This window comes from Manis pentadactyla, chromosome Y (genome assembly GCF_030020395.1).
Source record: "Manis pentadactyla isolate mManPen7 chromosome Y, mManPen7.hap1, whole genome shotgun sequence".
Classification (NCBI taxonomy): domain Eukaryota; kingdom Metazoa; phylum Chordata; class Mammalia; order Pholidota; family Manidae; genus Manis; species Manis pentadactyla.
In genome coordinates this window covers 25733343-25746497 of record NC_080039.1, presented here as the reverse complement: position 1 = coordinate 25746497, position 13155 = coordinate 25733343, and the positions used below count along the sequence as shown (strand labels likewise).

General features: G+C 39.7%; 1 protein-coding gene across 2 annotated transcripts in view; it reads left to right on the top strand.

The window, feature by feature from the left end:
* The window catches only part of LOC130682134 (probable ubiquitin carboxyl-terminal hydrolase FAF-X), a 166041-nt gene that overhangs the window by 81404 nt on the left and 71482 nt on the right, over positions 1–13155 (top strand). For both annotated transcript variants that reach the window (XM_057496277.1, XM_057496278.1), the window contains exons 23-25: positions 5107–5232; positions 6205–6333; positions 7738–7907. In XM_057496277.1, coding sequence (XP_057352260.1) covers positions 5107–5232; positions 6205–6333; positions 7738–7907 — 425 coding nt within the window. The remainder of the gene's footprint in view (positions 1–5106; positions 5233–6204; positions 6334–7737; positions 7908–13155) is intronic.

Genomic DNA, 13155 nt, shown 5'->3' with positions numbered 1-13155 from the left:
TTTTCCTGATTTCTTTTTCTGCTAGGTCGTCCTTGGTGTATAGGAAATCAACAGATTTGTGTGTAGTAATTTTGTATCCTGGAACCTTGCTGAATTCATATATTAGTTCTAGTAGTTTTGGAATAGAGTCTTTTAGGTTTTTTCTGTACAGTATCATTTCAGCTGCAAATAGTGACAGTTTGACTTCTTCTTTACCAATCTGGAGTCCTTTTATTTCTTTGTTTTGTCTGATTGCCATGGGTAGGACCTCCAGTACTATGTTGAATAACAGTGGAGAGAGTGGGCGTTCCTGTCTTTTTCCTGATCTTGGGTGAAAAGCTTTGAGCTTCTCCGTGTTGAATATAATGTTGCCTGTGGGTTTGTCATATATTGCCTTTATTATGTTGAGATTCTATGGTTACTAGACTCCCCCCCGTCCTCAAGTCCCCACCCCATACCCCATTACAGTCACTGTCTGTCAGCATAGTAAGATGCTATACAATCTCTACTTGTCTTCTCTGTGTTGTAGAGCTGTCCCCATTCCTCCCCCCTACATTATGTCTGCTAATCATAATGCCCCTTTCCCCCCTTTGTCTCTCCCTTCCCAGCCATCCTCCCCAGTCCCTTTCCTGTTAGTCCATTCTTGGTTTCTGTGAGTCTGCTGATGTTTTGCTCCTTCAGTCTTTTTCTTTGTTTCTTATACTCCACATATGAGTTTAATCATCGGGAAGCAGTCTCTGGGATGATCTCCTGAGCTGCGGTAGTCAGGGCCGCCCTCAGGCTAGCCTAGAGGACTGCAGGGGCAGGGCTTCACACCCGTGCTGGTGTGTTCTCCTGAGAACAGCGCCTCTTCCTGCCTTCCAGATCTTGCTCCAGCTTCCGCTGCCTGTCCCAGTTAGCTGCATGCTTGCAGGAGACTCTGCGTGGTTGATGTTGGCGGGGCCACTCTCCGGCTGCTCCACAGCTCTGCCGGGTCAGCCGGTCTCCCTGCAGTGCTGCCCAGGGGGAATGAATGGCATGGTGCTTATCGCCGTGAGGGGCTTCGGGGCTGCTTTACTCCCCAGGGAGTTAGGGGGCCGGAAGTTTCTCAAGATTCCCAGCCTGCTGGGCAGAGTGTACTGGGACAATTTTGTTCCGCCGTTAAGCCCTTGTCCCTTTAAGAGATTTAAAAAGGGCCCGCTTCTCTCTTTTCCCAGGGCAGCTTGCTGTGGGGACCTGCTCGCAGTGTCTGTCTCGGAAGCTACCCTTCTGTTTCTCTAATGTCCAGCACACCATGCAATGTGTGTCTCTGCTCCCTGTGCAGATTACTAGGGCTGGTTATTTAGCAGGCCTGCCCTTCCACTCCCTCCCCACTCCAACTTCTTTTCTCCCACTGGTGAGCCGGGGTCGGGGGAACACTCGTTTCCTGCCGGGCTGCGACTTGTATCTTACCCTTTTCGTGAGATGCTGCGTTCTCGCAGATGTAGGTGTAGCCTGGCTATTGTGCTGTATCTTCTGGTCTCTCTCTCTTTTAGGAATAGTTGTATCTGTCGTAGTTTCAAAAATATGTATGGTTTTTGGAGATTTCCGCAGCCCTACTCTCACCACCATGCTGAGCCATCTCTCAGTTCTGGTTTCTTTATCCATTGTACCACTCTATATCTTTTGCTTGGTGCACTTAGTCCATTTACATTAAAGGTGATTATTGATTGATGTGTACTCATTACCATTGTAGGTTTTAAATCTGTGGTTACCAAAGGCTCAAGGGCAGCTTCTTTACTATCTAACTGTCTGCCTTAAATTGCTGAGTACTCTATTTCAGACACAGTCCAGAGGTACTTTTTTTTTCCTCCCTTTTTCCTCTTTCACACTTAACGTACTAGGTGTCATATTCCTCACTTTTTGTGTATTCCTTGACTGGTTTTGTGAGTAGTTGATTTAATTTCATATTTGCTGGTAATGAACTGGTCTACTACCTTTACTGTGAGTTTATTTTCACTGGTGACAGCTATTTCGACTTAGGAACATTTTCATCTAGAACAGTGCCTTGAACATATCCTCTAGGGCTGGAATAGTGGTGGTGTATTCCTCCAACTTTTGTTTATCTGAGTATTGTTGATTTCGTGCTTCAAATTTAAATGATTTTCTTGCCAGGTAGAATGTTCTTGGATGGAAGTCCTTCAGTTTCATTACATTAAACATATCATGCCACTACCTTCTGGCCTGTAAGGTTGCTGCTGAGCAGTGTGCTGAAAGCCTTACTGGATTTCATTTATAAGTTACCTTTTTTCTCTCTGGCTGTTTGCAGTGCTCTGTCCTTGATCCTTGCCATTTTAATTATTATATGTCATGTTGTTGCCTTCCTAAGGATCCTTTTGTTAGGGCTTTTCTTCTCTTCTGTGACCTGGGTGTAATTTCCTTCCCCAGATTGGTGAAGGTTCCAACACTTACTTCTTCAAAGAGAGTTTTTATCCCTTCAGAAAGACTTCTTATCCGTTTGTCTTTTCTCCTTCTGGTACCCCTGTTATGCTAATATTGTTCCGTTTGGTTTTGTCACAAAGCTCTCTTAATAAACTATTCTTTCTTTCCTAGTGATCCTTTTTCCTGTTTTTTGGCTGCACTGTTTACTTGCTCCCTAATTTCCTGATTATTTTTCATTTCTTCATCCTGTGAAAGCCTGCTATTAAATCCCCTTGTTGCATTTTTTTTTTCAGATACTGTTTTATTCACCTCTGAGTGACTTTTTTGCAGGTTGTCTTTTTGTTGAGGTGTGCTCCCTTACTTCCTGAATATTTTTCTGTAGAGCCATGAGCATGTTTACAACTTCTACTTTGAAGTCTTTATCCAGAAGATTGGTGATTTCAGTTCCACTCAGCCCTCTTCCTGATGTTAGGTCTTACAGTTTTGTTTGGATCAAATTTCTCTGTCATCTCATATTTTCAGTGTTTCTTATGGAGTAGTAGATTTATGCAGGATGCCTCTAGTGCCCAGAATCTCTAAACAATTTTGCTTTCCGGTGCAGGAGCCCCAACTGTTGGTGTGCAGTAGGCTGGGTTCCTTTCGGTCTAGCTTGTAATGACCTGATTTTAGATGGGTTGTGTGAGCCGTCAGCTCATTGACACACAGTGAGAAGCCATGGGGCTGCTCTGCTGTAGTTGTTGTGAATGGAGCGACCCTTTCCCCAACCTGCAGCAATAGCATGATCTGCCGGCAAGTAGGGCAGGCGCCTCCTGGGAGGAAGGAGCCCCTGGGGCTGGCTGGCCAAAACAGGACTGAGAAAGCTGAGAGCATCTCCCTGTGACTCCCCAGCAGTGAGGTGTGACACCAGTGTCAGGGTAAATGGGCTGTTCACAGACCACATGTGGAGGGAAGAGCCTCAGGACTGCACCAATAGAGCTGCTGTGAGTAGAGCTGCTCTCCACCTGGCCTGCAGCAAAAGCACAGGTCACAGGCAGGTGGAACCAGTGCTTGCCGGGAGGAAGTAGCCTCCAGGGTATGGCTTCTGTGGGCAGATCCTCAGCTGGCCCAGTATAGGACCATGAAACCTGGGAGGGTCTCCCCCTGCCTATCTGGCAGCAAAGTATGACACCACCTCCAAGCCAAGTGGGCCATCCACAGGCCACGTGCTGCAAGGAGGAGCCTCAGGGCTGAGTTACCGGGGAGGGGAACAAAGCCTCCCTGTCTCCCAAGAGTTCCGAAGCTGTTAGGCTGAGGGTGGGCTGGGGAGGTATTTTCCACCTGCCTTTTCCAACCTCAGCAGAGAGCTCTGTGTAACCCTTACCCATCTAGCGCTCCTCTCATTGCTAGGAAGCCTTTCCAACTCCCTCTTTGCTTTTGTCTCAGGGAGACCAGTAGAACATGCCTATCCTCCACAAACAGCTGGAATCACTGCCTTCCAAGTGTTCATTCAGCCTGTCTGTTTTGTCCAGGCCCTCTAATTACTAGAGCACCATGTAGTGTGGGTTTCTGCTCCCAGATCTCTAGGGCCAGGTGTTCAGCAATCATGGGTTCCTACACACGCCCGGCTCTGTTCCTCTTCCTCCTGCCTGTGGAGGAGGGCTTAGGTCCCACCATATAATCAGCTTTGCCACTTTCCCCTCTTCTTCCCTTCCTCCCTGATGTGCGTATGTAGTTCTGCAGTCTTCATGTTATTTTCAGGGTTGGTTATATTTGCTATAATTTCATGTTCTCTGTTTTTTGCAGGAGGTTTCTGCCTTAATCTTACTACTCCACCATCTTTTTTCCCAGAGTCCTCTATACTATCTTTTTAATTTGAAATCTTACTTAGTAGTAGCTGGCCAGTAGACCCTCAAGTATTGACTGTGAAAGATGAAAATCACATGTGTAGAACAGTAAATTAAATGAAAATTTCAGCTTCCCTTAATTGACGTTAAAGAGAGTAACTGGAAGGAAGCATTACACCAAATCAGACTTCTACATGATTTGCCAAACTAGTGACAGCAGGAACCACCATCCCAAAGTCTTAAATTCCTTAAAACATGTATTTTTAAGAACTTCTTTAACAAAACTTGATTGTGAAAGAAAGGTAGAGAGGGTGGGTGGTGAATCTGTGCAGACTTTTTAGCAAGTTTGAGGGATAAAAATTAGAACACAGGTAGCAAAAGAACCTTTGAACTAAAGTAAGGAACAGCTTAAAGACTGGAGTGACAGAAAGTGAGAGGTATAAATTAAAGATGAGAGGATGAGAAATTGAAAGTCTGTTTATCTGGTACCCTCATTTTGCTCAGTCATTTCACAGCAAGCATAGTAATCTTTTGGGAAAGAGGAAAAGGCTTTGCCCAGAGACGTGTAAAAGATGTGTTCAGAGGGCTGTCACCTGCTTCAAGTGAGAGTGAACCCTGTTGTAGGAAGAGTATTGAGTTAGTCTGAAATTGGAGTTTACAGAGCAATATTATATTTTAACAGGCAAGTGAGAGAGGGTGTCTATAGTGTTGGGCATCTGGGATACTTTTTATGCAGATCACCATTAATTCTATTGTAAATAAGGAACACTGATGTAGACGGAGAAAGATGACATCCTGAGACAGAGGCAGTGATTAAGTAGCATATTGTTGGGTTGGTTACTGCAGATTTTTGAAATTTAGTTTTGTGCAAGTTTATTCCAAGTAAAAAGTTGTGTTTTTTCAGATGAACCAAGTTACTCACGATCACATGGTGATACTACAAAATGTCCTTCAGAGCATGCCTAATCCGTCATCTGAATACATGCTTAGAAATGTTTCTGTACGTCTTGCTCAGCAAATATCTGGTGAGGTTAGTATCAAAATTTGAAGACTCTGGCATTTTGGGTGGTTTTATTTTGTATTACTGTTGACAGTCTCTTTTTGTTCAAATATATAAAGATGCTGAACTTGAGGTTATTGAGACTGTGTCAGTCTTATTATTTTAGATGAAGTTTCATGTTAATATTATCTAAATACTAGTAGTAAGAAAGTGCTTTTTAAAAGTTTTTAAACAGATTTTTTTGAGTTATACTTTCTGTTGCATAAACTAGATCAAAATAAACCATCTGGTGAGTTTTGACAGATGTTTAATGACACACTCTAGGTGAATTTCCATCAGCCCCAATAGTTTTCTCCTCCTGGCTCCACGCAACCACCATTCTGCTTTTTGTTACATGTAAATTTCTTAAGTTTCATTAAATTTACATCACTGGAATCATATTGTATGCTCTTTTGTGTCTGCATTATTTCCATCAGCATAATTTTGAAATTATCAGTGTTATATTTTGCATCTGTCCTTTATTCCATTTTGAGTAATACTACTTTTTATGGGCTTTCCTCCTGTTGCATTAGTAGACATTTGAATTATACTAGTTTCTGACTTTTGGGAATAGAACTACTTTGAAAATTCATTAAATAAGGGCTTCTGTGGGTGCATCTTCTTTCTGGGTGAAGACATACATAGGAATGAAAGGCTGGATTTTCCCATGTTCTAAAAATTTTTATGAAAAGTATTATAGAGCCCAGATTAGATCTTAGCCTAAAGCATACTTTGTGACTGTAGCTGACAATAATGTTTGTTCTTCATCTACTATATTTTATGACTTGATGTAAAGGTATTTAAAAATGCACCCATTACTACTTTGGACCTTAAGGGTAATGTGAAGCATTCACTTAATTTACAACCACTTATACTACCTCTTTAACAAGGAGAAAGTTTTGTTTTCTGATTATTTCACTTTGATATTCTATCAGCACTTTAAATTACTGGTTTTTTTTTCAGGCTTCAAGATATATGCCTGATACTTGTGTAATTAGAGCTATACAAAAAATCGTCTGGGCATCAGGATGTGGGGCATTAGAGCTAGTCTTTAGCCCAAATGAAGAAATTACTAAAATGTACGAGATGACGGTAAGAATTAGTACAAAAATATATTCCTTGTTTGTTAGTTGTACATATGACCAAAGTTTCGTGTCTGCTGTTTTTTAAGGAAAAAGTCATTCGTATCTAGTAGTTTATAGTGAACTTCTAGATGCAGTTCAGATGAGAATATATATGAGTTATTTTTGAAAATAAAAGACTTCAGGGTTTCTGTATAACGCAGCTTTTTTCTGAAACTTTTTTTTTTTAACTTCTTGGGTTGAAAATATAATGGATTTTCTTTTCCTAGTTCCCTTTAATTCTTTCTCAGTTTTTTTTGTCCTGAATGAATTTTGGTAACTGTCTGCTGTGGAATTGACATTTAACAAGTATTTTCTTGGCTCATTTAGAGCACTCAAAAGCAGGAAAAGTGTACCATTTTGGTATTATCCCTAAGCTTTGTTGAATTAAGCAGTTACTTGCAGAAATGAGATTTTGTTTAGCTCTTTGAATCCCCAGTCATATTTACTTGTCTTGGATAGTCACTTCTGTAATATTTAAGAGAGCAAAGTGGGTAGGTAATAGCCTTGTACAGCTTCCCTTTTTGGAATATTTAAATGTTGTTTGCCAGACATAAACTGTACCTATTTTTCGATGAGTAAAGGCAGATTACAAATGATTAGCTGCCTACTTGATTATATTTTTGTTTGGAAATGCCTTCTTGAACATTGGTATAGGGCTAAGTAATTTTTTAAACAAGATTGCATCTTAGTAAGCTGTGTGATAAAAACTACACACTAATCAAAAATACAAACTGCAGGGCCAGAGGGATTGTTTAGGAAGGAATACTGACTGATGCAGAACTTTACCACTCACCCAAGTGACACTTAGTGTTTGTGATCAGACACCTTTAATCCCCTTTGGGGGTATTTTTCTGAGGGTCTCAGAAGTGCAGATGAAGGGACTGAAGACAGGCCACTTTAGAGATTAGGTAAGTTTTAAATGTTAGCTACATTTAAATACAGGTTAGATACAGGTTAAGAATTTTTTCCTGAACCTGCATCACTGGGTAACAATGAAGCAAAACTGAAGGAGTAAAGCAGCAGACTCACAGACTCTAAGAAGGGACTAGCTGCTAACAAAGGGGAGAGGTGGGAAGGGAGGGAGAAGGGGATTAGGGGGTGTTACGATCGGCACACCTGGTGTGGGGAGGATCATGGGAGAGACAGTGTAGCACAGAGAAGACAAGTAGAGAATCTGTGGCATCTTACTACACTGATGGACGGTGAATGCAATGGGGTATGGGGGGAACTCGATAATGTGGGTGAAAGTAGTAACCACGTTATTTTTAATGTGAAACCTTCAGAAGAATGTATATGGATGATACCTTAGTAAAAAAAATGAAAATAAAAAATGTATTACTGGGTAATTTGACTCCTGATTGTAATTTTACAGATCACCAATGCAAGTAATGAGCCAGATACAGAAGATGAACAGGTTTGCTGTGAGGGATTCGAAGTGATGACGTTATGTTTTGCTCTACTTCCAACAGCTTTGGATGCACTTAGTAAAGAAAGAGCCTGGCAAACATTTATCATTGACTTACTATTGCACTGTCCCAGCAAGTAAGTGATTATTTTTTTCTTTTGTGTTTTGTTTTGTTTTGTGTTTTAGGAAGAAAGGCACGCCTCATTATTTTGAGCAAAAACAGATTAATTTTGATAAAAACATCTTTGAAGTCAAATGAGACTTATTCTCGTCTACATGGCACATTGGTGTTTATGAAACCTTCAACATGTCTCACTTAATCTGTGCTACTTTCTTCTTATCTAAACGGCAGTGCTGATATTTTTTTCCTTTTACCGGGCTTTTATTGTTGTGGCGTATATAATCATAAGATATTTGGACATTTTAACAACTTCTAAGGGGGCAATTCAGTGGCCTTAAGAACATTTTCAGTGTTGTACAGTCATCATCACTATTTCTTTTTCCTTATTTTATTCTTCTGATAGTTCACTGTTAGTGTATACAAGTGCAACAGATTTCTCTGCTTAATTTTGTATCCTGAAACTATAGTGAATTCACTTATTTTCCTAATAGGTATTGGTGGACTCTTTAGGGTCTTCTCTATATAATATATCATCTGGAAATAGTGACAGTTTTACTTCTTCCCTAGCCATATGAATGCCTTTTTATTTCTTCATCTCGTCTGATTGCTGTGGCTAGAACCTCCAATACTCTGTTGAATAAAAGTGCTAAGAGTCAGGATCCTTGTCTTCATCCTAATCAGTGAGGAAAATTGTATAAGTTGGCAGGTTTTTCACCATTGCTATGTAATCTGTGGGTTTATCTTATATGGCCTTTATTATGTTGAGGTATCTACCCTTTACACTCACTTTGCTGAGAGTTTTTATCATCATCACTATTTCTTAAACTTTTTGTCACCCCAAATTTTTCTAAAGAATTAATTTGTTTTTCTTTAGGAAAATAAGCTTTTCTTGGTTTGAAAAAGCCGTTTCACCAAACCTTCCAGCCCTAGTTAGCTCTAATCCACATTCTATCTAGATGAATTTGCCTACAGTCAATCCCACATATAAATGGAATCACAATATTAGTCTTTTTGTGTTTGGATTGTTTCACATGACATAATGTTCTCAAGGTTTATACGTGTTGCCGCATATTTCAGAATTCTCTTCCTTTTTAAGGCTGAATATATTCAGATGTACAACTATATCACGTTTTCGTTAATGCATTCATTTGTTGGTGGATCCTTAGATTGTTTCTGTTTCTGGCTATTATGAAAAACACTGCTTTGAGCATTGCTATGAACACAAATAACTGTTTGAATGCATTTTCAGTTCCTTTGAGTATATACTTGGATTGAATATGCTAGATTACATGGTAAATCTATGCTTAACTTTTTAAGGACCTGCCAACTTATACATTAGTTTCACCATGGTATACTCACACCAGTCAAGTACCAAAGCTCTACTTTCTCTCCCCTACTTCTTCTTCTCTCTTTTTTTAAATGTAAAAGCCATCCCAGTGATGTGGTATCTCATGGCAGTTTTGATTTTCACTTCCCTAGTGATGAGTGATTCCAAGAATCCTTTCTTGTGCTTCTTGTGCGTCTGCAGAGAAAATTCTATTCATTTTTAAATTCTGTTATTTATATGAACTTTAGGATGGGTTTTTACATTTTGGCGGTCAATACCATTGTAATTTGGAAGGGATAACATTACATATGTAGACTGTTTGGGTAGAGTGGTAGTATTGACATCTAAATAATACTAAATCTTTCAGTACATGAGTATACATTGTCTTGTTTATTTAGGACTTTAATTGCTTCAAACACTGCTGTGTATCTTACTAATTAGGTTTATCTTTTCCTGAGTATTTTATCCTTTTTGCTGCTCATGTAGGTGGGATTCACTTTTTATGATTTTTATTCATTTTGTACTTTAACAGCTTTGCTGAATTCAGTTCTTTAAGGATTCTTTCTTTTTTTTGATACCATTAGTGTACAGTTACTTGAACAACATTATGGCAACTGCACTCCCCTATTATCAAGTCCCCCACATACCCCATTACATTCACTGTCCGTCAGCATAGTAAGATGCTATAGAATCATTACTTGTCTTCTCTGTATATAGTGCTTTTCCTGTGTCCCCCCATCCGCTACATTATGTGTGCTAATCATAATGCCCGTTTACCCACCTTGTCCCTCCCTCCCCACCCATCTCCCCAGCCCCTTTCCCTTTGGTACCTGTTAGTTCATTCTTGGGTTCTGTGAGTCTGCAGCTGTTTTGTTCCTGCAGTTTTTTTGTCTTTGTTCTTATGGTCCACAGATGAGTGAAATAATCTGATACTTGTCTTTCTCTGCATGGCTATTTTCACTGGGCACAATACCCTCTAGCTCCATCCATGTTGTTGCAAATGGTAGGATTTCTTTTCCTCTTATGGCTGAATGTGTACCACATCTTTGTGCATTCATGTACTGTTGCACACTTAGGTTGCTTCTGTGTTCTTTTCATTGTATATAGTTCTGTGATAAGCATACGGGTGCATATGTCTTTCTCAAATGGGACTGCTGCATTCTTAGGGTAAATTCCTAGGAGTGGAATTCCTGGGTCAAGTGGTATTTCTATTTTGAGCTTTTTGAGGAACCTCCATACAGCTTTCCACAATGGTAGAATTAGTTTTCTTTCCAACCAGCAGTGTACGAGGGTTCCCCTTTCTCCACATCCTCGCCAACATCTGTTGTTTGTCTTTCGGATGCTGGCCACCCTAGTTGATGTGAGGTGATAACTCATTGTGGTTTTAATTTGCATTTCTCTAATGACAAGCGATGTGGAGTGTCTTTTCATTAGTCTGTTTGCCATCTGAATTTCTTCTTTAGAGAAGTGTCTGTTCAGCTCCTCTGCCCATTTTTTAATTGGATTATGTGCTTTTTGATTGTTGAGGTGTGTGAGCTCTTTATATAATTTGGATGACAACCACTTATCGGATATGTCATTTATGAATACATTCTCCCATACTGTAGGATGTCTTTTTGTTCTACTGATGGTGTCCTTTGCTGTACAGAAGCTTTTTAGTTTGATATAGTCCCACTTGTTCATTTTTGCTTTTGTTTCCCTTGCTTGGGGAGATACGTTCATGAAGAAGTTGCTCGTGTTTATGTCCAAGAGGTTTTTGTCTGTAGTTTTTTTCTAAGAGTTTTATGGTTTCATGACTCATCATTCAGGTCTTTGATCCATGTTGAGTTTACTTTTCTGTGTAGGTTAGACAATAATCCTGTTTCCTTGTCTTACATGTAGCTGTCCAGTTTTGCCATCACCAGCTGTTGAAGAGGCTGTCATTTCCCCATTGTATATCCATGGCTCCTTTATCGTATATTTACTGACCATATATGTTTGGTTTATATCTTGGCCCTCTGGTCTGTTGCATTGGACTATGGGTCTGTTCTTGTGCCAGTACCAGATTGTCTTGATTACTGTGGCTCTGTGTTAGAGCTTCAATTTCAGAAGAGAGATCCCTCTGATTTCTTCTTCCTTCCCAGGACTGCTTTGGCTAATCGGGGTTTTTTGGTGTTTCCATATGAATTTTAGAACCATTTGTTCCAGTTCGTTGAAGACTGCTGTTCGTATTTAGTTAGCGGTTGCATTGAACCTGTAGATTGCTTTAGGCAGGGTGGCCATTTTGACGATATTAATTCTTCCTAGTGAAGAGCATGGGGTGATTTTCCATTGGTTCATGTCCTCTTTAATTTCTCTTAGGAGAGTCTTGTAGTTTCAGGGTATAGGTCTTTCACTTCCTTGGTTAGGTTTATTCCGAGGTGTTTTATTCTTTTTGATGCAATTGTGAAAAGCATTGTTTTCCTGATTTCTCTTTCTGCTTGCTCATCATTAGTGTATAGAAATGCAACAGATTTCTGTGTATTAATTTTGTAACCTACAACGTTGCTGAGTTCAGACATTAGTTGTAGTAGTTTTTTGGAGTGTTTTCTTTAGGGTTATTTTCTGTGCAATGTCATGTCATCTGCAAATGGACAGTTTGACTTGTTCCTTACCAGCCTGGATGCCTTTGATTTCTTTTTGTTGTCTGATTGCCATTGCTAGGACCTCCAGTACTATGTTGAATAACAGTGGGGACAGTGGGCATCCCTGTCTTGTTCACGACCTTAGGGGAAAATCTTGCAGCTTCTCGCCATTAAGTATAATGTTGCCTGTGGGTTTGTCATATACGGACTTTATTATTTTGAGGTATATGCCCTCTCTACCCATTTTGTTAAGAGTTTTTATCACGAATGGACATTGAATTTTGTATAATGCTTTTTCAGCCTCTATGGAGATGATCATGTGGTTTTTGTGCTTCTTTGTATTGACATGGTGGGTGATGTTAAAGGATTTTCGAATGTTGTACCATCCTTGCATCCTTGGGATGAATCCCACTTGGTCATGGTGGATGATCCTTTCAGTGTATTTTTGAATTCGGTTTGCTAATATTTTATTGAGTATTTCTGCATCTGTGTTCATCAGTGATATTGGTCTGTAGTTTTCTTTTTTGGTGGGGTCTTTGCCTGTTTTTGGTATTACAGTGATGTTGGCCTCACAGAATGAGTATGGAAGTATTCCCTCCTCTTCTCCTTTTTGGAGAACTTTAAAGAGGATTGGTTTTAGGTCTTCACTGAATGTTTGATAAAATTCAGAGGGGGGAAGTCATCTGGTTCAGGGCTTTAGTTGTTAGGTATTTTTGATAACCAGTTCCATTACATTGCTGCCAATTGGTCTGTTAAGATTTTCGTTTCTTCCTGGTTCCATTTCTATTACGTTATCTGGTTTGTTACTATGTAATTTTTCATGATATTTTCTCATAATTCTTTGTATTTCTGTGGTCTCCATAGTTATTTTTCCTTTCTCATTTCTGATTCTGTTTATGTGTGTAGACTCTCATTTTTTCTTGGTAAATCTGCCTGTGGGTTTATCTATTTTGTTTATATTCTTGATGGATCAGCTCCTGGTTTCACTGATTCTGTTGTTTTATTCTCCTCTATTTGATTTGTTTCTGCTTCAATCTTTATTATGTCCTTCCTTCTACTGACTTTGTGCCTCACTTTGTTCTTCTTTTTCTAGTTTCAAAAACGGTCTAGTGAGTTTAGACTGTTCATTTCTGGCTGTTCTTCTTTCCTGTTGTCAGCCTGTATTGTAATATTTGCAGCTCACACGGCCTTCACTTTGTCCCACAGATTTTTGTGGTATTGAGTTGTTTTTTTCAGTTGTCTCCGTATTTTGCTTGATCTCTTCTTATTTGATAATCTATCCATTGATTATTTAGAAGCATGTTATTAAGCCTCCATGTGTTTGTGTGCTTTTT